The 22,084-nt window shown below is 40.3% G+C and overlaps 2 protein-coding genes, 1 long non-coding RNA gene and 1 pseudogene across 4 annotated transcripts; 2 read left to right on the top strand and 2 right to left on the bottom strand.

The window, feature by feature from the left end:
• The window catches only part of LOC116279086 (otoferlin-like), a 445,501-nt pseudogene that overhangs the window by 53,465 nt on the left and 369,952 nt on the right, over window positions 1-22,084 (top strand).
• Window positions 1,210-7,797, top strand: LOC107034683 (uncharacterized). Its single transcript, XR_012074775.1, has 3 exons — window positions 1,210-1,370; window positions 3,377-3,562; window positions 4,443-7,797. It is a non-coding gene; the product is annotated as an uncharacterized lncRNA (long non-coding RNA).
• PTP4A1 (protein tyrosine phosphatase 4A1) lies at window positions 13,015-18,028 on the bottom strand. 2 transcript variants are annotated; one of them, XM_006215794.3, is made up of 5 exons: window positions 17,891-18,028; window positions 16,612-16,704; window positions 16,144-16,274; window positions 15,095-15,169; window positions 13,015-14,413 (listed from the first exon to the last, which is right to left on the bottom strand). In XM_006215794.3, exons 1-5 carry the CDS (start codon window positions 17,993-17,995, stop codon window positions 14,296-14,298), a joined length of 522 nt encoding a protein of 173 aa, XP_006215856.1. In that variant the 5' UTR covers window positions 17,996-18,028; the 3' UTR covers window positions 13,015-14,295. The 2 variants fall into 2 exon arrangements, with proteins under 2 accessions (XP_006215856.1, XP_072821565.1); XM_072965464.1 differs by having other exon boundaries at window positions 13,015-14,409.
• LOC140697628 (uncharacterized) lies at window positions 18,304-22,064 on the bottom strand. The gene is made up of 2 exons (XM_072965466.1): window positions 21,652-22,064; window positions 18,304-18,442 (listed from the first exon to the last, which is right to left on the bottom strand). The coding sequence occupies exons 1-2, from the start codon at window positions 21,889-21,891 to the stop codon at window positions 18,347-18,349; spliced, it is 336 nt and encodes a 111-aa protein (XP_072821567.1). The 5' UTR covers window positions 21,892-22,064; the 3' UTR covers window positions 18,304-18,346.

The following is a 22,084-nucleotide window of genomic DNA, read 5'->3' as shown; positions in this document are numbered from 1 at the left end:
GGCCAATGCAATCTAGCTGACACTTACAAACTCTCTGAAGATGATGACGGATGAGTTTATAACTGAAACTCGGGTGAATTACAACTTTTCTTCTCTCATGGCTTGATATCTGGAAGGTCTGAAGGATGAGCCCTAGGAAGTGTGGAAAGGAAGATGATTCAACCATCAAGAGAGCCAAATTTGCATGCTCCATATGATTTCTCTGATGCCTAAACATCATACTTTATACTAATAAAAATTCGGTTTAAACTACAGGTCATTGTGAATAGTGAGTGAGATATTTTTGCACAGGCATTATCTTTGTATTCGAGGTTTTAAAATTTAAAAACCTCATTCTAGTTTTAGTAAAGCCATTTAAAAATGAACCCAAGTTGAAAGAAATCAGCTATATTGTGAAACACATCATATCCCCGAATACAGCAGCTGCAGTCAGAAGCGTTTGCTCCGATGTTACCTCGAAACATCGGATAGTTTTTAGAATAGTACTTAGAGCAGGACACCAAAACGGAAGTTACACTGTGATTTAGTTCCCTGCATGGAATCGGGGTAGTTTCTATGAAGAATGCAAAACTTAAAAAAAGAAAATACATGAATGAGCCGGTGTGTTTGTTGTCCAGCCAAATCTTGCAATGTATTACATATGAATGCTCTTTTAATAATAGTATGTAGGTAAAATATGAAAATGTTGTGTATCAATATAAGATAATGAATTTGAAGAATGCGGGTCATAGGTTCAGATGGTATGTGAATTAACAGTTACAAGCCAGCAGGGGTTGCGGCTTCAGGGAAGGGAAAAATGGGGTGACCTGGAGTATAGACTGAGGGTGAGGACACTGAGGTGGGTCTGGGACAATACTTGGGATTTAATTCAAAGGCAGACCCTGGAGGTCTTGGAATAGATTCCAGAAACCCCAGGGAAATTATCAGCAACTCACCCATCTACTTAGGAAGCATTTTCTGTTATCTCTGATGATTTAGGGAAAAGGGTTTAATATAACATCCTTCATCATCTAAGTGTTTAAACATTTTTCCTTACAAATAAATGAATGAATAAAAGCTGAACCATCAGCCAGGCAGGGAACTAGCATTTAAAGACACACATTTCTTCTATCTTCCTTCATGATCTTTGCTATGGTATTTACAGTTATTCTTTAAATGCTAGCACGGCAGAACTAAACCTGTTTAGAATTTGCGACCAGCTGCTGTCTTCTTTGTTCCTTACAGAAGCCCTGGTGTAGGTCTGTTACCTTCCTTCTGTGAGTGAGGAGATCCAGGAACAGAGAGGTTGACTTTCCTGGTCTTACATGTCCTAGAAGACCTGAGGTTGGGTCCATCCCTGACTCACTCACACCCTGTGGCCTTCTTACTGGGTGAGCTTTAGCCTTTTAAACCTACCTAGTTATCAAAGGAATAATGCCAACCACAAAATAAGAATCAACAAAATGTGGTAATCCAATCATAAAAGTCAAATGTGCTTACACATACTAAAGAATATTGTCCATTTCTTAAAATGTCTTTGCAATATATGAATTCTAAAAGCTGCCTAATATCACACTGTATGGATGTACAGTAATTTAACAATTCTCTTACCAAGCATCATTTAGGCTGCTACTGTATTTTCCCTTCTCACACATCTTTAAATGCATGTCTGATTATTTCATTGGGGTTATGAGAAGTGGAATCACACTGAATTAAAGGAAATGAACATTTTTAAGGTTTCATATATCCTTAAATTGTATCTAAGAATCATTATGATAAGTCACAAGTCCTTAACAGTGTAAGAAAGTGCCTATCAAAGGTTGAGATCTATGACTTCCTTTTCATAGAAAAGAACTAGGTCTTAAAGTTTTCTTAGTGAGATTATAGTCGTCATACTGAGTTCCTTATTTTAAAAGTTTAAAATATTTTCTAAGGTTATTTCGATGTCAAACATCAATTTGCATTCATGTTAATAATCTGGAAGGAAACAAATGCAAGGTGCAGGGACTATCAAAGCCCTTGCGTATTTATGATTCAGGGGACAGGTACAAAGTACCATAATATACTCACAGCAAGGATCGTCTTCCAGAGGTAAATGGCCAGGATAGCAATCCCCAGGCAGGCAGCAAGGAGAGACTTCAAAGGAAACCATAAAAGTCAGGGCCAGGATGAAGGTGGTCAGGCACCACACCAAGGAGGTGAAATCAAAATCATGTTAACATAATTTGAATTAACTAATAAAATGTCTCAAAGACATTTATTTAAAACATAGCTGTCACAAAGATTCATCTTCCACAATCACAAGCCAGTGTCCAACAGGTAACCACAACCGCACATATCCCCAGTGGGTCCCACTGCTTCCAAAAAGGTTGCAACTTGGCACCCTCGTGGTTGGTTAGTGGCTTGTAGGATGGTTAGACATTGTGACTGTGGGTGTCTTTAAGTAAAGCGCCATTTCCAGTTCACCTGGGACACAACCAGTTCTTGTGTGTAATGCTGTGCTGAAATTTCTGAATCACACCTTTAGTTGGATAGTTGATTTTTATCACTTAAAGATCAGCATAGGACAAAAATACTTATGTCAACAGAAATATGACGTTAATCTGAAATAAACAACTTCTGAGGCTTGTTTAAACCAAAGGCATTAAAATGTATGTGATGCTAATAGGTGTAATTTCTCCGATTTCCTAGATTATGTGCAAACTGCTCCTGAGCACTGTTCTACAGGGATGGCTCTAGATTTCACTGTATTTTCTTGAAAATTAGATGCCATAATTCCAAATGCATCCTTGAAGACAGTACATTAAACAAACAGAGGTATTCATTTAGAGGAATACAGCTCAGCAATGGGAATGAATTAATTACTGATTCGTGTAACAACATGAATAAATCTCAGACCATTGTGCTGAACAGAACAAGAAAGAAGAAGGAGCAATACAGTATGTGTTTATTTACATGAAATTCTAGAACAAGGAAAATTAACCTGTGATGAGGGCAGAGATTAAGTAGACGGAGGGTAAGAGCACAATCTGGGATGACAGTGATGTTATTTACCTAATGAAGTTTGGATTGTACTGGTGTATGTATTTGTCAAAACTCAGTGAATGTACACTTGAAATTTGTATATTTCACTCTTAAGTTTTATATTAAATTAAACTATGTAAAAATATAAAACTCTAGTTCTCATAGGAATGGTGAAGTATTTAGGAGGAATTATACTGATGGCTGCAATCTAATGTGAAATACATCAAAAATACGATGGACTGACAAATTTGTGAGAAATCAAGTTTTGTAAAATGTTAATAAATCAATGATGCTGTGTGTGTCAGTAGTCCCATAATGAAATATATGTGGTTATTAGCAAGACCAAATGCCACATATTTTTGTTCTTTTGAAGGAAAGTTCCCCAAATTAGTAGATGTTTAAAAAAGTTTCGCAAAGCCCAAGTGGACTTTTTCCCTTGACCAGTTCATCATGGATGTGCAAACTGCATGTACACACTGGGACAGTCCTGCAGAGGAGCCTCTCTGGGTTTACGCTTTAAGGCCCATAAACAAAAGGAAACAGTCAGCTCCATTTTAAGGTAAGGAATAAACCACCGTGGCATATCCCATACCAAGGAATTCTATAAAACACACACCAGAGTTTGAGGGGAAGGAGTGTACGCGTAACAGGAGGTAAAGGACAGAAAGGAGGAAGGAGCATGAAAACCCTTCGGGATGTAGTGATAGTGGTGACAGTAACATGGCTGCACACATACATTAAAATTCAACAAATTACTTTCTTGAAATAAGTGCTGCATCTTATACATCATTTATTCCTCAATCTAGGTTAGGGGTAAAAAATCACTTACAAAAACTGGTTTTTAAAAAAATTTTCCTGACAAAAATTCAAAAAATTTTAAACATAGTTAATCATTTTAACTGATGAATTTCTAAGACAATTTGTAACTGAGAAAAATAAGTTACTAACTTAAACTGGAATGAAAACCACGATTTTGTGAATTCATGGATCGCTTAAGTATAATCCTTTGAAAAATACCTAAAAATACACCCATCCTGTATGAATGAATGGGAAAAAAATTAAAAGTCTGTATCAAAGGGTGGGGGAGGGTATAGCTGAAGTGGTAGAGCACGTGCTTAGCATACAAAAGGTCCTGGGTTCAATCCTCAGGATCTCCTCTAAAAATAAATAAGTAAACCTAACTACCTCCCCCCACCAATCTAAATAAATAAATAAAAATATATAAAAGAAATTTTAAAAATAAAAAAAATTTTAGAAAGTCTATATTAAAGGTATAAATAAGAGAAGTATATCAGATATGGGGCATAACTAAGGTAGACACCTGCTATTACAATTACATTGGGATTAACAAGCCAATAATAATCAAACAGAATATTCTTACGACCAAATGACTAAAACCATTTTTTTTTCTTTCAACATTGATTTCCATTCTGAACCAGGTCACATGGTGTCAGATTTCTGAAATGCCTAAGCGACTTGCATAACAGAGGAATCCTGCATATTGTATAATTAAAACTATGAGAATCAAAGCAAGTTAAAAACACAGATTCAAACACTCACCAGCAAGAATTCATCTTTAGGTGTTAGCAACATAATGGAGTGCAAATCTATCTTTGTCTCTTTCCTTATTCTACAACCAGAAAAAGCATCATCAATGCAACTAAGTTGCCTTTGCCCAGCACACCAGGATACCGGAGAAGCTCGCACTTCCGCCCTTTTTACTTCACCTTCTGGTTCCACTGACCAGACATGGAGTTGTCCCGGAATGTCCTGGTATTTACGTAGCATTTAGTGTATTCACGCTCCCACTCAAGGCAGTTTCCTGTTCTCTCAATTTGCGTCAGGATTTCTCCCCAGAGACATTCTTGAATCTGTAAACAAGGAGACAAACCACTGCATCTACGATTTAGAGTCGTCAAGGCTTCAGCCTACGGATACTTTCATCAGTAAGCCCTCTTCAAACTGCTTTTGTAAAAGTAAAGACTAAAGCAGCAGGAACAGCCCAGAAAACCCGAGGGTCTGTGCGGCTCACCACCCCGTCCCGGAGAAGCCCCACAAACCTCCCCCCACTCAGCACTCAGCCCCAGGAGGCAGATTCAGGCTCACCAGTTGGTCCAACGCCTCCGAGTCGCCCCGCCAGGCTCGGCACTTTCCCTCCATGCGCAGCAGCGGCCGGCAGAGGGCGCCCGCGTCGGGTGGCTCCGACCGACGGCGCCTCCCGGCTGGAGGAGCTGAGTTCCCGTCGCGCAGCCTTGGGCGCCGTTTCCGCGGGGAGAGCCACGGCTGCGTTTGCCCTCCTGGCAGTCCGGGGAATCACTGAACTTCTCCATGCGATGGTCACTCCTGGTGGGCAGCGGGTGCTCCGCTCCAGCCCAGCCTTTCCCCCTGACTGAGATGTATCCTACCCACAGGGACTGGAAAACGAAGAAACCTTTGCGTTTTGAATGTTGAAAGGTACCTAGAATTTATTAATGTCTTTGCATAATATGTACTGCTTTAAGCACTGGTCTCAAACCCAGGCTACTACTTTACATATGCTAGATGACACATGATTGTGTTTATCCACGAAGATAGTTTTCACACATTTTTTACGCTATTTTCCAGATTTTTCATCTCCATTTTTAAAAAAATTTCTGGTCGTTTGAAAATATATGAAATTCAGTTTATACCGGTTTCTCTAGCATCACCATCCTGATCGTGAGCTTATTTCAAAAGTTGCCATTTGGCCACATACACAACAGGGTCAGGATGCAAACACCAAAGGGGCTACATACCTGATGTTAATTCACTGCATGCATCCTTGGCCAAGATTGTCAATGGAAAGTGCTTTAGAGATGGCAGGCAGAGAAACAAACTTCCATCAGTCCTACAAGTGTCCAATGTTATGACCTTCAAATAATGACTTTTGTCACTTCACAACCAGAGGAAGATATGGTGAAGCAAGACCTTTGTTTCATCGGAAGAGAAGGCTGTGGTGTTTTAAACTGTGCACCTACCACCTGGCACCCCCAGATTGGCAGTGCGCATGAGGGTAGCAACCCAGTATGGTGCACGTGCTAGTGCCAGAGTGGGAATACGGGCCTTACTCTAAAGTAATTTTGGTTGTGGGTCTCCACCTGTCTGTAGGCTTCCTCAAGGAACAGTGGAAAGTCTTCCTTTGTTTTGCCCAGTTAAAGCTATTCTCAGGCCTGAGTTGACTTCACACACATCTTTTTCCCAAAGGCACATGTGCGGGTCTAAGAGGCTGGGGCAATTTAAGGCTAATGAGTTGAGGTGCAGGTTTCATAGAGTTAACAGAGCACTTGATGTTGCCTGCAGCCTGGCCCTGTGGGGATTTGTGCACACTTACCTAGGGGAGGGACTCTCAAGGAACATGGGACGCACAATTGTGTAGGAATGACTGGTAAAAATGTTTACTGAGAACAGCGTGATGAATACAAGTCCCTGTATTCACTCATTCATACAGTCACTCATTGACCAAAGACCCAGGATCCCTGAAGCCTGCTCAGCCTGGATGGGACTCAGTCCCTCCAGGCTGGGGGATCGTGAGGCCAGCACGGCACCTGAAGCCCAGCTGTGGGACCAGGAAGGCCCACGGTGCGGTTGGAAACTCAGCCCCACTGGGTCTGTGAGGAGTCAGGGTCAGCTCCCCACTGGGCAGGCTCCAGAGCTTCCTCTCCAAGGGCAGCCCACGCTCCTGGAAGTCAGCCTGACAGGGACAGACAGAGGCTGGAACCAGCAGTCCCAAGAAAAGTGGGAGGTACCAGTGTTTGCAAGTATGGTGACCCCTGGGGAGCTCAGCTCCAGGGAGGCCAGAGCCTCAGAATGGGAGGGACTGTGAGGCCAGGGTTCCTGCCTTTTCTGCTCCCTCCACTCTGGGCCCTTCCCAGAGTCGGGCCACCCTGGCCCTTCGTCCCCCACCATGCACCCTGGGCTCACTCCCTCTTTCCTTCCTGCCTCCTCTTGTCTCTGCTTCTCCCTGCCTGGACCCCTCTGTCACCTCCTGTCATGCTCCAGGACTTGTCCCCCACCTCTCTCTCAATCGCTCACACACTGTCTCTCTTCCTGCCGGCCTTTTTCCCCATCTCTCCCCCGAGGCCCTCCGGCGCTGGGCTCCGGTCCAGCCCTGTCCAGCCCTGTCCAGGGCCACAGGGACCCACCTCTCCCAGCCCTCCCACCCTCATGGCCAAGTTTCAGCCCAGGCCCTGCTCACAGTGGATGGAGTCTGGTTACAGAGGCTCTTCATTGGGCATCAAGAGTGTCCTTTTCCCTGGGCTCTTTCACATTGTGGTTAAATAGCTGCTTTCTCACGGGGTCCTTGATGGGAACGCATCGTTGGTGCAGACCGAGGCCCTCAGGGCAGGTTTCTTGACCAGCCTGGAGCGGCCCTGGCCACCGAAGTCCTCATCAAGATCTGGGTCCTTTCGGAACTTCTTAGACCAAACACAGCAGGTTGACAGGATGAAGCCTGAGTTACTTTATTGCATCAAAGAAGAAAGTGTGAATGCTCTAAGAGCCGTTAAGTTATATACTTAAAATGGTGGGAAATGTGACTTATATCTCAATAAAGCTGTTTTTTAAAAAGTGGGAAAGAAACTCTTATTTACTGAAAGTCATAGAGTTAGACTGGCTCCTGGAAAGCGTGTCAAGATCCTGCTCCAAGCTGTGCACATTCGGGTCCAGTACCTGTGCAGGGTGCTCTCCTGTGAGTGCGCCCTTCCTGGTGGTGACATTGGCAGCCCTGGGAGCAGTGGGGTCTCAGCATTGGGTTGGTGCTGGTCTGTTAAACAGTGAAATGTCATCTGTGCTCTGTGCTTTCTGGTTTGTTGACTTCTAGCAACTTCTTTTTTTTTTTTCTTCTTTCTTTGAAGTGTACTCTTTTATTCAGAAATTTTAATGTAACAAAAATATTCAATAGCACGATGTTTTTTAAAACATTTGTATTGAAGTATAGTCAGTTTACAACTTTTTGTCAATTTCTGGTGTACAGCACATTTCAGTCATATAGGAACAGACATATATTCCTTTTCATATTCTTTTTCACCGTAAGTTACTATAAGATATTGAATATGGTTCCCTGGACTATACAGTATAAACTTGTTGTTCACTTTATATATGTTCGTATCTGCAAATCTCAAACTCCCAGTTTTTCCCTTCCCACCTCTTTTCCCTCCAGTAACCTGTAAGTTTGTTTTCTATGCCTGTGACTCTTTTTCTGTTTTGTAAGTTCGTCTTTTTTTCTTGATTCCACATATAAGTGATATTATATGGTATTTTTCTTTCACTTACATCACTTAGAATGATATTCTCCAGGTCCATCCATGTTGCTGCAAATGGCAATCCTTTTACCACTCCCAAAAGCCATCCCTACTTATCTTAAGAAACTTGTGAGTATTGAAAAAAACTTTTTCTGGCATTAGGAGCATAAAGCCATCCTAGGAGCAACTTGTTTTTCTCCTCAAGCCTTTGAGACGGAAGTGTTACCTGGTCTTCTCCAGGTAAACCCCTATTTCACTATCTTTTTAAAATACACATTTCGAGAAAGGGGGTAAGTAATTTGGAAACGGACTTCTTAAGGACAAATAGAAATCTTGTGTCTTAGTCATCTAGATGTGCAACTTTGACTGTTTTCATCTTCCAGAAACCTGATTTGACTCCAATCTCTTGTAACTGATGAGTCTTAACATTGTACCTGATTCATGGCTGACATTCTGGAATGGGAACTATGAGGTCTGTGTTTGTGTGTTTGTATGTATCTATATGTGTGTTGTAGACCTGTGGCATTGCCAAAATTAATTTGTAAAAGAGCACTATCTAATTGGCTATAGGAAATTGCTTGCTTATGTAAATACTTAGAAATAGAAACATAACTCGCCAGAGTGAATTTCAGGTTCATGGGATCTGGAAAATATTCAGTATTGAATAGGTATCTGGGATAGAAGCTAGCTTACATCTGTTGGTTTGATTAATACAGACATATCTTTACAGTCATCAACGTTAAGCATAATGCTTCTGTTGCACCTAGGAAGGAAAGTAAAATTAAAGGTACTAAATGAATAAGGGAAACATGTCAGGATGCCCGAAAGTAAGATGCGTGTTTTCAGTAAAAGAAGGTATAAGGAATGGAATTGCATTTTGTTAAGTGAGAAGAAAGCAGATTTTTATACTAAAGCCGTTTGCTTCTAAATGGAAAAGAAAATAGGGGACAAAATAATATGGATACAGAAAGTTGTGGAAGGTTTGTGGAAGAGGAACCCTGAGGCATTTCAGAGAAACAGTAAATGAACTAAGATCATTTGGTAAGTTAAGTTAAATGTAATCGGTCATAATTCTGGTGGTTGTGACCAAGTCTTTTCACTGATTACGTTGTAATTCGGTACTTAACCATGCCTTTTAAGTCTTTTGTCATTTATAGACAGCTCTCTGGTGCTATTGCAAAAGTGCTTCATCTTCAAGAAGATTCATAAGAAGGCTATGGAAGCGGTGACAACAGTTACCACATCAAAATGACAGCTATGTGAGGACACCGCCATCTAACTCAAAACAAGCTGTCCTGTCCCGGGAGCCCTAGATTAGGTATTGAGATAGAGGGTCAGTGCCCCAGCTCAGCCCTTAAGCAGTTTCCAAAGACAGACCATTGCTCCTCTGCACCCCAAAAAATTATGGGAGTAAAATCTCTGAGGGGGGAATGAGACAGGATGGAAGGGGGCAGGCAGAGCCATTCAAGGAATGACAGCAACTTAACACCAAAATGGTGGAAGATTCAACTCCCAGTTGGCCTTGGGGATGAAGATGGTGGGAGGTTTAACTTCTAGTAGACCTTGAGCTTCCATATACACCCAATGCAACATATTAGCATGATAAATAACATGCCCACAGGCGCCATGGCAGTCCCAAGGTGAGCCACAGAAAGTCAGAGAGTGGGCAGTGGCCCAATTCCTGGGAACCCCAGCCCTTTCCTCAGGGCAGCTGGACTAGACCTCCCACTTGTAGGTATGGAGCTAATGAGCCCATAAAAACGCACCACCACGCCTGGTGGCCGCCTCTCTTGCTCCCTCCTCCTCAGAGATGGCCTGCACCCTGTCTGTGGAGTGTGTGCCTGCTTTTACTGTAACCTGAACACCCAACCCCTACACCTCGTGGCCTTTCTCTTGCCTTTTGAAACAGCCTGCACTCTACGCAATACTGCGTATCTCTCTAAATAAATCTACCTTTACTCAGAAAAAAACAAAGTCTACCTTGTCTGATATGAACATTGCTACCTCGGCAGTATTTCAGTTACGTGGGGTGCTGCAAGGGTATCGTCTTCAAAAATGAATCTACTTTACATTCTGATGTGTAGCGATTAACGCTGTGTGGCTTGTCAGTACAATAGGCTACATTTCCTGTGCTGGGCGGCCAGTTCTGTCCAATGAGTTGAATAGAAGTGTTATGTATGACTTCTTACGCTAGAATTTATGTTATACTCCAAAGCCTTTTTTGCCTTCTGTCACAACTAGCACTGTTTCAGAGAGCAGACACTCTATAAGCTAGGGTCCCTGTGACAGGTATGAAACTTCAGTGAGAAATGAATTCAAGTTACTCTCAGGGTTGGTGGTTTCTGCAGCATATTTTAGCCTATCCTGACTGAATTCAAGAAGGCTTTTCTGCAAAAGTAAAAAAAGGGTTCAAGCTCAACGAAGAAATTTACAAAATCACAGTATTTACAATGAACATTGTAAGAACAATGTTCTTAAGAAAAAATATTTCTATAGGCAACGAGTTCAAGAACTCAAAAGCTTTAACAACTGGTTACATTAAAAAATGGTGAGGCATATACACACAGTCATTGCAGTGTGGTGTAGTGGATCGTCACACAGGTTTGAATCCCAGAGTTTTTACCACTTAACAGCTAGGCACCTAACTAAAGGCTCAAATCCCTTATGTATAAATTTAGGACAATATAGGATTATTTAAAGGTAATCAAACTACGAAAATTACATTATAAAATCTTTAATAAATGGTAGCTGTCATAATAGCTATATTAATCATCTGGTTAGTCTGGCAATATATATCAAGTTGTAGAATTACTACGTCTCCCATTCATAATGCATACAACTGGCTTAATTAATTGAAGGCCAATATATATATACATTTTTCTTGGCTTTCCTTCTAAGATTCCGCTTAGGCTTATTACCCCAAACAATGCATAAACGTTGTGTTACACACTTTAAGCCTATCTTGAATTTTCAACTCAGGTGTTGAGGTACATACTATTTAAGGAACCAGGGGATACACAGGATAAACATGTAGGGCAAACACTTCATGTTTTCTCAAAACTGTACTTCAAAAGAACTTCAGTGTCTACGTACGAAAAAAAGTAATCACGCTTCCATTTCCCTTTGAAATTACATTGCTTTGAACGCCAATAGAAAGCATTGACTGGGGTACCCAAAATTTGGTGACCAAAATCTGATGACACCAGCTTTTGTATTCTCTGCCATACTCTTAAATGTTTAGATATTAGATGAACAGAATGGCATTTTAAAACTGATTCCAGAGATTGAGATTCTGAAGCCAAGTTGAGGGACCACAGTATCATTTTTAAGTGCTTCAGCTGGAAGGGGGACGTGACCAGAGGTGATCGCATGCCTGGATTGGACTGGATGCTTCTAAGCATGGAGCTATGGGAACAAAAGAGCACTGTCCTGGGAAAAGGCATTAGGAGGAATAACAAATGAAGGTTCAGTGCACTGCTGCAAGTGACCGTTGGCATTTCTAGTTTTTTTTTCTTCTTCTTTCAACTTAAAAAGACTGCGTTTTCCCTTGTTATGACTTAGTAATGCCAACATTTTTGTCCTCATAGACAAGCCTAGTCAACTAGTCGCTATTTACATCATCCTATTAAGCAAAATTGTCCCAAATCAACTAACCAAATTGTAGAACACCATCTGATAACTTCTTGTGTTCAAGACCTGAACTCATTATTTCTACTTTAACTATTACATGTATGTCATCTCCTAGGATGTATTATGGGTATTTCTGTTATTAGTCGTATTTATGAGATAAAATATACTTGGATAAAAAGCAAATCTCATCATGTTAAACACTATACAGGTAAGGTTTATAAAGTAAACTGATTTTTAGCACCATATATTTGAACTAAACGTTTCAAACTCAAGACATTTTTCATGAGTCATGATGGCACCTCCTCTCAATAAAAACAATGTTTTATGGGTTGTATAATTATTCAGTAATCAATTACACAAAATCATCTTCCCAAGAGTAGGCTGCAAACAAAACTACCCATGTTAAGTTACTAGCCCCAGTCACAAAGACCTCAGATTAGAAAAGGCAATCTCCCTCAGGTGTCCTTTTTTTTCCTTTTTCCCTGGTTCTAAGTTTTCAGAATGGAGTATATTAAATGCTAAACTCGCATGAAGAGATGGAAGCAAATTCTTTAAAACATGAAGTGGAGAATCATTTTTTACTCAAATTTTGAGGCTTTTACTTAGTTTTATCGATTAAAAAGGGGACAAGGATGTTTGTCCCTTTAGATTAACAGGAGCTATGCAGAAGTATTTCAGATTAATGAAACAACAGTTAAGAACTCACATGCCTAAAACTCATTTGAATGAATTCCAAAACCTATCAAGGTATGTAAATATTAATATGCAAATGAGAAAAACCAAGGCTCAGAAGTTAAGTTGTTCAAAACCAGTCACTAGTTGGTGGAATGAAGTTCAAACCAAGGGCTTCCTCTACTAGTTTCTCCTCGGTACAGAACAGTACATTGGTTCAAAATTATCTAAACCTTTAAAAATATTTTGTTTGTAATGCAAAGTACTCAATATGAAACGGTTCTCATAACCCTATTAAAGAGCTTATCGTGCTAACTTCATCTGCTCCTTCATTTGTTAAAGAAAAATAACACACTTTACTTCAAATGGCACTAAGTGAAGCACAATTGTTTCATATCATTTCTTTACAAACTAAGTTAACTTTAAGCGAAATAATGTCAATGATGATAAATGCATTTCATTCTTTATTTAATGTTTAAGCTCTCGCACTAGATTTTTACAAGCTGGTGAACACTGACAAATTATTTCCCCCACAGAACTATAACCACATGTTCCCGGACAGTATAAATATATGGTTGAGCTAACGTTAATACACATCACCATTTTATCAATTACATAATAAAACAAATTGTCAAGTATCCAAATATTAAGTTACACAGCTCAAAAGGCATATAAAATATTAAATGTCTGCTCAATTCATTAGCAGAAACCCTTTTTTTTTTTGCAAGAGATTGGGAATCATACTTCAAACAAAAATAAGTTGGTAAACAACTTCAGATTAAGTATGAAAAAAAATTACAAGAATTTCAGAAATTTTATGATTAAGAATTGTTTTAGCTACAATAACAAAGTATTTCTACCTTTTAAAAAAATATTTACTAAATTAAAGCGCATATTCTACATGTTCTGCACAAGACAAAGGCAACATTTTACTAAAAATACTTAATCGCCCCCTCCCATTCTTTTTTCAGGCCCTCCCTGTAAGTTGCACCCCAAAGTGCAAACGTTAAAATTAACTGTAAGGCTTTTTCGTCTGGATACATTAAAGACATGTGCTTCTGTACAATGTAGATTTTCAAAACGGAGGTTTTCCTTAACAGCACAAAATGAGATTCATAGAAAGACATTAAATAATCACTGTTAAGACTTGGTTAATAAAAAGAAAAAAAAAAGGAGCAAATCTGATGTATACTGGGATGACGTGGGAGATGTAAACATACTGTGAGCAAATAACCACATAGGCCCTTACTTATGTTCTAAGTTTGAAATGATGGAAGGAATAAACCACGTAAGGTCCAGAGTTTTCATAGTTCCTGGGATTTTAGTTCTATATGATACTAAAAATATACAAGTATTGTGCTGGGTATTTTGGCACCTAATCTTTCTAAATTTCTTAAATATTGATAAGATTCTGGCATGGAAACATTTAAAGACATAACTGAATACTGCGTGATTTCAGGAAAGGTCAATTGGTACAAATGAACAAATGATAAGCACATTTTAAATGCTAAACAGCAAGAATCTTTTGCTAAGTGTCCAAATCAGTTGATCATAACCCAAACATAGAGGCTGTAATTCTGCCAGGCTTGTGGTCTGGTAAAACTGCTTTTCAACACTCCTATGGAAGCTTCATTTGACTTATTCACCAAGCCAATGTGTTGGCTAGTATGTATGACAAATCCGGTCCTGTCTCAAGTTCCACTCCCAAGGCATGGCACCAGGCACCCCACTTCTACTGAATGCAACAGTTGTTTCTATGACCATTGGAGTCTTTGAAGCGCAGCCGCATTTTAGGACGATACTTCTCCAAATACAAAAGCTGCTTGCTGTTAAAAGCTCCACGCCGCTTTCTGGAAGAAAACAAAACATCAAGTATTTAAAGCAAAGTTCCTCTAGCTTATCACTTACTGTGCTATAGGAGGCAATCATCCTCTTACTTGTGGCAATTTATCTTTTGATTACTTCATGACTTAATGCAGAAATATGGACAGGCATCCATGTGTAAATGGAAAAAGGACAGTAAGAAGTTAATTTTCTAAATCTTCTTTTGAGTGGTGGTTATAATAGTAAGAACATATGAATACATTTATTTAAAGTCCAAAGACAAAAAATAATTTATAGTGATACAAATCACAAAGAGGTTGCCCCTGGTGGCTGGGAAGACTACAAAGAGCATAAGGGCACTTTCTGGAATGATTAAAATATTTTCCTCTACCTTTGAGACTCATGCATTTTATTGTCTACTAACTATACCTCAATAAAAAGGCAAACAAACAAGCAGCATGTTCAATCAAGAATTCAAAATAAAATCATTCACAGAATTATTACTGGACTAGAATCTCTGTAATATGAGCATCTATATGGAATGCAAATAAGGTTAAGACCTTTCCTAGTATTAATACTATCTTAAAAATGAACAAAATGATCAGATAACCTGTTGGAAACAAACCGGTTTTCATAGTAATATATTAAATTCACTGATATTAAACAAGGAAATAAAAAGTACAAATGAAAAGTCATTAAATACATACTGTCTTATAAACTGGACTGCATCTTCGTATTTCATTCCACCTTCGATTAATGCTAGGGCGACAAGCACCGGAGCTCTGGAAAGGTAAGAATTCTGCTAAGTCATTTTTTTCACTATCAAATCCTGGAAAATTCAATACTCCAAACATTCCTCAATTCACAAGCACTGTTATTTAGTATACTTATGTTAATATCTGTAGTGTTGGACTTCATGTTAAAAAAATTAAAGTATCAGTATTTACATATCAAACTCGGGTTTTAATGTAGAACCAAAAAAAGAACTATGCTCTTAACTAATACAAATAGGTCTAGAAATTAATTCTATTAATGGAGAGCAATATTGAAAACATTTAGGGGAAAAGGGCCAATCTTGATAAACACAAAGTTTTTTCTAAATTCTAAGCAGTAAAAAATACTTTCCACTTAAAGATTTGTTTTTTAAGACATGAACTCTTCCTAAAGATCTTCTGGACAAATTGCCTTCTTTGTTTTATTATCAATGAGACTATGATACAGTTGCACCACCAACCTTCCCAGGGACAGTTTTTCATTTTACTCTTTTCCACTAGGACTTTTTTTTTTTTGGCAGAGGCAGCAGAGGGTGGTGGCAGTGATTTACAAATATGGATATTTACGTTTTGGCACTACTAGGCAATGAGTTCCTACTGAATCAGAATCTCCAGAATCAAGGATTCTATCAAAAATACGTCATATGCAATGCAAACCACCTTAGAGACAATTAATAATCCTTTTTTCCAAGGAGCTTGGAAATTGACTCCAGTACAACATTGATACAACCTGGAACACAGAATTAGGTAAGTAATTCTACCCAGAATCAAGTATAAATTGCAACAATAGCACTCGTTAGTTCCAGCTGTACTGGGATATATTAATTACTCTGCTATATTCATCTACTTTAAAATTTAGCTCAGCAAGTAACCTAACAAAGCCAACTGATTTACAAACTGGTTAAGTCTTTACCAGAGTCAAAATCAAGTTTTTACTAGAATTAAGACCAATATCATTAAATGAATTTAAGAAATTCTCTTACCTCCCAAGGCCTGCAACACAATGGACAGCAATACAACAACCAGGGTCTTCACGAAACTTAATTTTCACAAGACTTAACCAATCATCAACAATCTGGTTAGACGGTGGTGCACCATCATCAAAGGGCCAATCCTAAATCAAAAGAGTATTTAAACATTCAAAATTTTCAATATGAACACCACATTAATAATTCTAACACCCAAATGTTTTCAAGAGCATTTTAACATATTTAAACATTTGTTTTATGAAACCCCACTGTCAAAGAAATGCAAATAACATGCTGGATCTTTATGAAGATTTTTTTTACTACTTCAAACTTTTGCTCAGCTTCCATCTTTCTTCAGAAATTAAGATACTGTATAATTTTGTAACTTTAAAAATTGAGCTTTTTGATTTGAAGTTGGTGGTTTACTTGAATAAACTTTTGCAGCATGGTATTATAAACACAGAGGAACTATTAAGTACTTACAAGAACATGGATGCCTTCTTTCTCCACAAGAGTAGTGTCATAAGTTGCTTCACATACTCTCACTATCGTGGTAACTCCGTATTTCTTAAGTTCCTGGATAAAACATACATGAAAAAACAATGAAGGCTTCATAATCACATCACTATTGCTCACCGCTTATCATTTAGATCATCTAACAGGTATTGCTGATTAAAAGAAAATCATGTATATTTAACAAAGAAGCAAGGTCTTGTTTTAAGTGACAATACTAGAATAGCACAAAAGCAAAGGGAATGCTAAACATCACATAATTTTAATAAATTAAGTTAAAAAAAAAAAAACCGAGGCCCTTCATATACTGAAGTTGTATGTAGTCATGGTAATACTGGCTAGATGAAGCACTAACAAGAGAATGAGAAGCAATTCAGGAACAAAGGTAAATACATAGAACCAAAGGAATCACACGTAATGTAAAGAAATATGACTTGACTTCCAGTAACTCTTTAAACTTTTGCTCATTTTAAGCACAGTGTAATTTAGAGTATTAAAAGCATTCAAAGACTCATCTCAAAAATACAATATAAAATCCCCACACACCACTTAAAACCACAGGTTTAAGAACCATAATGCATTATTACTAATTATAACCTCTTCCAGCATTTAAAAAGTAGAGAGATGATAAAAATAAAAGTATTTCTATGACCTAGGGGGCCTATGTGTTGTTTCTGATTATCTGTAGATATTTATAAAATGTGTATGCATTCAAATACTATTCAGCATTACAGTCCTTCCTCACAGTCAAAAGAGTTAAGTAGTGAGTTTTTGCTATCTAGCAACCACCAGGGAAGAATTAACAGATTAGTAGCCAAAAATTGGATACTAAGTGTCAGGTGGGGCTTAAGACGTACAGTAACTTTGGTTTATGGTGTAAGTCATTAGGCTGAGGGGATATATGAAAAACCACTAAGTAGAACTTGCTCCTATAAAATTAATTTTCTATAAGACAATGAAGACCCATACTGTTACACTGCCCATATATAAATTTCAGCAAACCGTGAAGTGTTAAGAACTAGATATTAATTTTTTAGAAAGATACTAACTTTTAAATCTAACTCACTCAAGTATATGTTCTTCTCAAAATGCATAATTTACTCTAACCTAAAGAAGACACTGATTTTTTGGGGAGTTGAACCGTAGTCATACCACCTCAAAACCCTGAAAATTATATTCATTTTGTTAAATAAAAGCCCCACTATTCAACTGCAATCAGTTTAACACATTAAAAAGCACCAAAACTTACCTCTATAAATTTGTTTAGGGTCGCATTAGTTGGATTGTGTGTAATAAGAAATCTCATGTTCTTGTATGTGACTTCCACAGGAGCTGGGCGGTTCATTCGAGCCATGTTAATTTAGTTAAAAAACACTCAATTGGGTTATGAAAGAATTTTAAAAACTGAATACAGAAATGATGCAAAGAAATTGAGTCTACTTCAATATACTCCACTTGAAATTCTCAGTGCTTTTGAGTATGAAGTTGGGACTAATGGAAAATGAAATGAACCTCCTAACAAGAAGCAGCAATTCTTCAATCCAGTAATACTGAGGCAATAAAAAGGAAGTGCACTGAGGTTTACCCCATCCAGGTCAGGACTCTTGTAAAAAATGCTCTCTGGATTTCAATGCAACACTTCTGGTGTTCAGGTTAACCACTCTTACGGGGGCTTCTTGGTGGAGTAGTAATCAATTTCCACAGTTCACTTGTCTGCATAGAGGTCGTGCTGTGCCTGGCAGTAATCTCCACTGCCCTTCAGAAACTCCATAAATGTGTGACCAAGAACACCACAGAACTGCTGTTTAAAAGAGAGATAAAAAAAGGTTTTTTTCCAATTCAAAAGCTTTTAGCTTTTACAGTATTTAAGTGAGCAACTATCTGTTCAAATCAGGGCTGAAGCCACCTTCACTTTTTCAACTTTTTACTTGAACCACAAAAATATGAGGGTGATTAGATTAATATGCATGGATTAATAAGCATAAAACAAGCATTCAAAGATTAATTTAAATTACTGATCTAATACAAAGACCCCTTCAAAGAATACCACTATTGCATTTAGTGGATACTCCTTCTACACATTTTTCTATTAACTATTCCTTTGAATATCTGGTTGTTTGCTTCACATTGTTATAAATTATTACATACAACTGTATATTGATTTTTCCAACTACCAAAATATTTTGACATATTACAAACTTCATAAATACCCTGATGCTGTTATTCTTCGCATAATTCACTTACTTCTCTAAAGACTTAACCAAAATATTGAGAGAAAAAACTGGTTTTCAAAATGCTTGCATATACACTACCTAATGTGATCCTTAACCTATTAATTTATCATTCCCCTTTAACAGATACTCTTCATCTGATTCTCTGGAAGTTAAAAGATCTTTTATAACTATAAAAAAGATATTCATAATTTTAATAAGTCTTTTGTATTTTAAAACCAAAATTTCACTTATCCAGTCTAGAACTAAAATCCAATTCAAACAAAAGGATGGAGGGAGGTGTTGTAAGCTACATTTCTTTCAAGGGTCTCAAAAGCAAGGTAACTACAACCAGTAAGTGAATATAGTTTTATTTTTCCGAAGTTCTCCTTAAAGAACTGAATCAGTTTTATGCCAGTATCAAATACTAAATGAATACTCACAGAGTATTTTCAGAATATACACACAGAAAGCATTGATGTTGACGTTAAGCCTCCTCCCAAATAGTTTATAAAAGAACTTGTGTAGACAGAAGTAAACAGAGGACTAGGAAATATCACTAGCAAGCCGACAAGAGCAGAAGTACCAGGCAATGCTCCTAACACTTTATAGGTAATCTCATGGACAAATTACCGAATAAAATCTAAAACATCCGAAGATTCCGTTAGCTGTCTAAGCTTAAATTTAAATTTAACCATTAAAAGGCTTAAAATTGAATGTAAACTATTTGATTCTGTTTTCACTTTACGAGTCCCACACTAGTTACAGTTTCCAGAAAAACTCTGCTACATTTTTAGTAACAATTCATATGAAAATCTAGCTGATCACAGAAAACGAAGTCAAAATCCCAGCTCATTTTTCTGTCAAAACAAAGGAACTAGCCTCAGAAGTCATTTTTAAAATAGGTGTCCCATAAGGAAGATAATTTATTATTTCAAATTTGTTCAAATCTGCCCTCAAGAGGCTGTAACTTCATCTACTCGCTAGCTGGGTTAAAAAATTAGTGGCGAAATTATCATTAAGGACTTCACTCTATTACAGTGAGATGGCAGTAACTGGGAGTAATTTCAATTATACTTTCACCTCAAATCCTAAATACTACTTCCTTAGGATAAAAGGTAAATTCTGGCGGCTTTCCAGTGACAATGAAGAAAGTAATATGCAAAGCTGTTGAAGTCAGTAACTTATCTCAGTATTCTGATTTCCAGGCACAAACTTTTTTCAGTTGAAAGCCGATCACACACCATTTCCATATTTAATAGCTAAAATCCCTGTTACAGCTGGGTCTGAGTCCCTTCAAGTACGCAGTTTCATCAGAAGCACAGAAAGCAACATACAAATAGTTCATCTTGTGAAATGCTTATTTTCACTGAGTGGAGTCACTCAGTGGCTGGAGAGGGTTGGGGGGACAGTTAGACGATGGATTTCTACCAAAGCAGAAGTAACCACTAATACCTAGTATCTTTCTGTTCTGCCCAAGACGTTCCCCAATTCCCAATTCCTTCTACCCTGGAAAAACTACCAACGACAGGCAGTTAGGAAATACCTAGGATTTTCCCCCCTCCCACTTATCTGTTGCATCTAATCACAATAACGAACACGGGGAGGAGGAGGATGGGGAGAGCAATTTCTGTGCAGAAGCTTAAGTCAGTTTGTCATATAGCAGAGTCAAGGCAATTAATCTGTATAACTGTTGCCAGTTTGCTGGAGTTCGTTCTGAATCTACTTGTATCTTAGACAACGCATCTGAATAAAACGCGTTAATACGCTTACTCTTGGGAATGACTAGCTTTGTGGTTTTCAACTTTTTACTGCCATCAAACAAAATTCATATAAAAAGTAACAGGAAGCAGTGGCTCAGAATCTGGATCTTAAAAACAGGTCGACGGTCCCAACTACAGTGCAAATAACTTAATTCACCTGGAATGGGAGAGGATTTCACAGAAGATAAACCTCAAAACTCTGGGTCTGGTGGGCCACTGTGCCACAAGCCAACAGGACGCAACAACGCATTACACCAGGGGTTTCAGGAAGAGTCTTAACAATCCCGGATTAAAAGGCGCCACTAGGGCCATTACGAGGTCAGCAGGGAACGTGCACGCTACGGCCCAGCCGGGACCCCTTCGCTGCATGCAGCCTGGCCCGGCGGCTTCCGCCGGCTCAGACCCTGGCCGCTTCTTGCCGGACCCACCCCGGAGTAGGGACAAGACTGGACTTGTCCCGGTTGTCCAGAGCCGGCGCGAGGCACGCCAACGGGGCGGGGCGGGCGGCTCACCTGGCGAGGCCGCGCTGGGGCCCGGGTCACGGGTTCGCGCGGCGCCTTCAGTCGGGCGCCAGCGCTGAGGCCATTTTGTCCGATCTCCGGTCCCGGCCCCAGAGCGCACGGTTGCCGCACAGGCCCAGTCCCGCCGGCTCCACGCCGGAGAGCCGGGCCCAGACCGCGAGCAGCCGCCTCGCCCGCCCGCCCGCGCCGGCCGGGGTCTCGGGGCGCGCCCGCCGCAGTGACGCGCAGCCCGCGCCCCGCCCGGGCCACGTCCCCGCTCCCGGGGCCCCGTAGGCAAACAAAGGGGCCTCGGGGCGCCGGCCGGGCCTGCCGGGCGCCGGGGCGAGGCTGCGGTCACAAAGGCGCTTCTGTGTCGCCGCGCAGGCCGGCGCCCCGCCCGCTGACGGGGCTCCGCAGGGGAGGGAGCCGTGCCGCGGGCCTCCGCGCCCACCGGGACTGCCGGGACCCGAGCCGGGACGCGGGCGGGCGAGCGCCAGGCTCCGAACAAAGGCGGCGGCGAGGAGCGCGGGTACTCACAGGAATATGTCTACTCATTGAAGATTGTGGCCTAATCATACAGCCGGTCCCGAGGCGGCGGCGGCGGCAGGGCAGGGGTGGCGGTGGTCGTCGCGGGGCGGCGGCTTCGCGGGCGGCGGCAGAGACACTGGACTCGATCCTGCAGTGAGCGGCTCCGAGGAGAGCGCGCAGCCTCGCCGGCCCGCAGTCCAGGGAGCCAATACGCGCGCCGAAGCGCCCTTGCGTCACAAGCCCTGCCATTTATAGTGGGCGTGACGTCAGCGCCCCGGGAACCAATCACAGCCTGGACCCAGGCCAAGCGCCGACGAGCGGGGGCGGAGGCCCGCCCCACGGGCGTCACAGCGCGGCGGCGGCCGCCGGTGTGAACCGGTTGATGAATGGCGACGCACCGCAGCCGAGCGCTATCGCGGCGGGGGGAGGGAAGAGGCCGAGG

Source organism: Vicugna pacos, chromosome 8 (assembly GCF_048564905.1).
Source record: "Vicugna pacos chromosome 8, VicPac4, whole genome shotgun sequence".
NCBI classification, from domain to species: domain Eukaryota; kingdom Metazoa; phylum Chordata; class Mammalia; order Artiodactyla; family Camelidae; genus Vicugna; species Vicugna pacos.
Note: the sequence above shows the minus strand (reverse complement) of the source record. Positions and strands in the feature narration are given on the sequence as shown.

Bases quoted from the DNA above. Each gene is read 5' to 3' on its own strand.
- PTP4A1 (XM_072965464.1), bottom strand. From the start codon at position 17,995: ATGGCTCGAATGAACCGCCCAGCTCCTGTGGAAGTCACATACAAGAAC. The intron at 16,705-17,890 runs GTAAGTTTTGGT...TGTTTTATCCAG, and splicing joins CCCTAAACAAATTTATAGAG to GAACTTAAGAAATACGGAGT. The intron at 15,170-16,143 runs GTAAGAGAATTT...TTACCTTTCCAG, and splicing joins TGTGTTGCAGGCCTTGGGAG to AGCTCCGGTGCTTGTCGCCC.
- LOC140697628 (XM_072965466.1), bottom strand. From the start codon at position 21,891: ATGGCAGGGCTTGTGACGCAAGGGCGCTTCGGCGCGCGTATTGGCTCC. The intron at 18,443-21,651 runs GTGAGTACCCGC...TCTTTTAAACAG, and splicing joins CAATGAGTAGACATATTCCT to CAGTTCTGTGGTGTTCTTGG.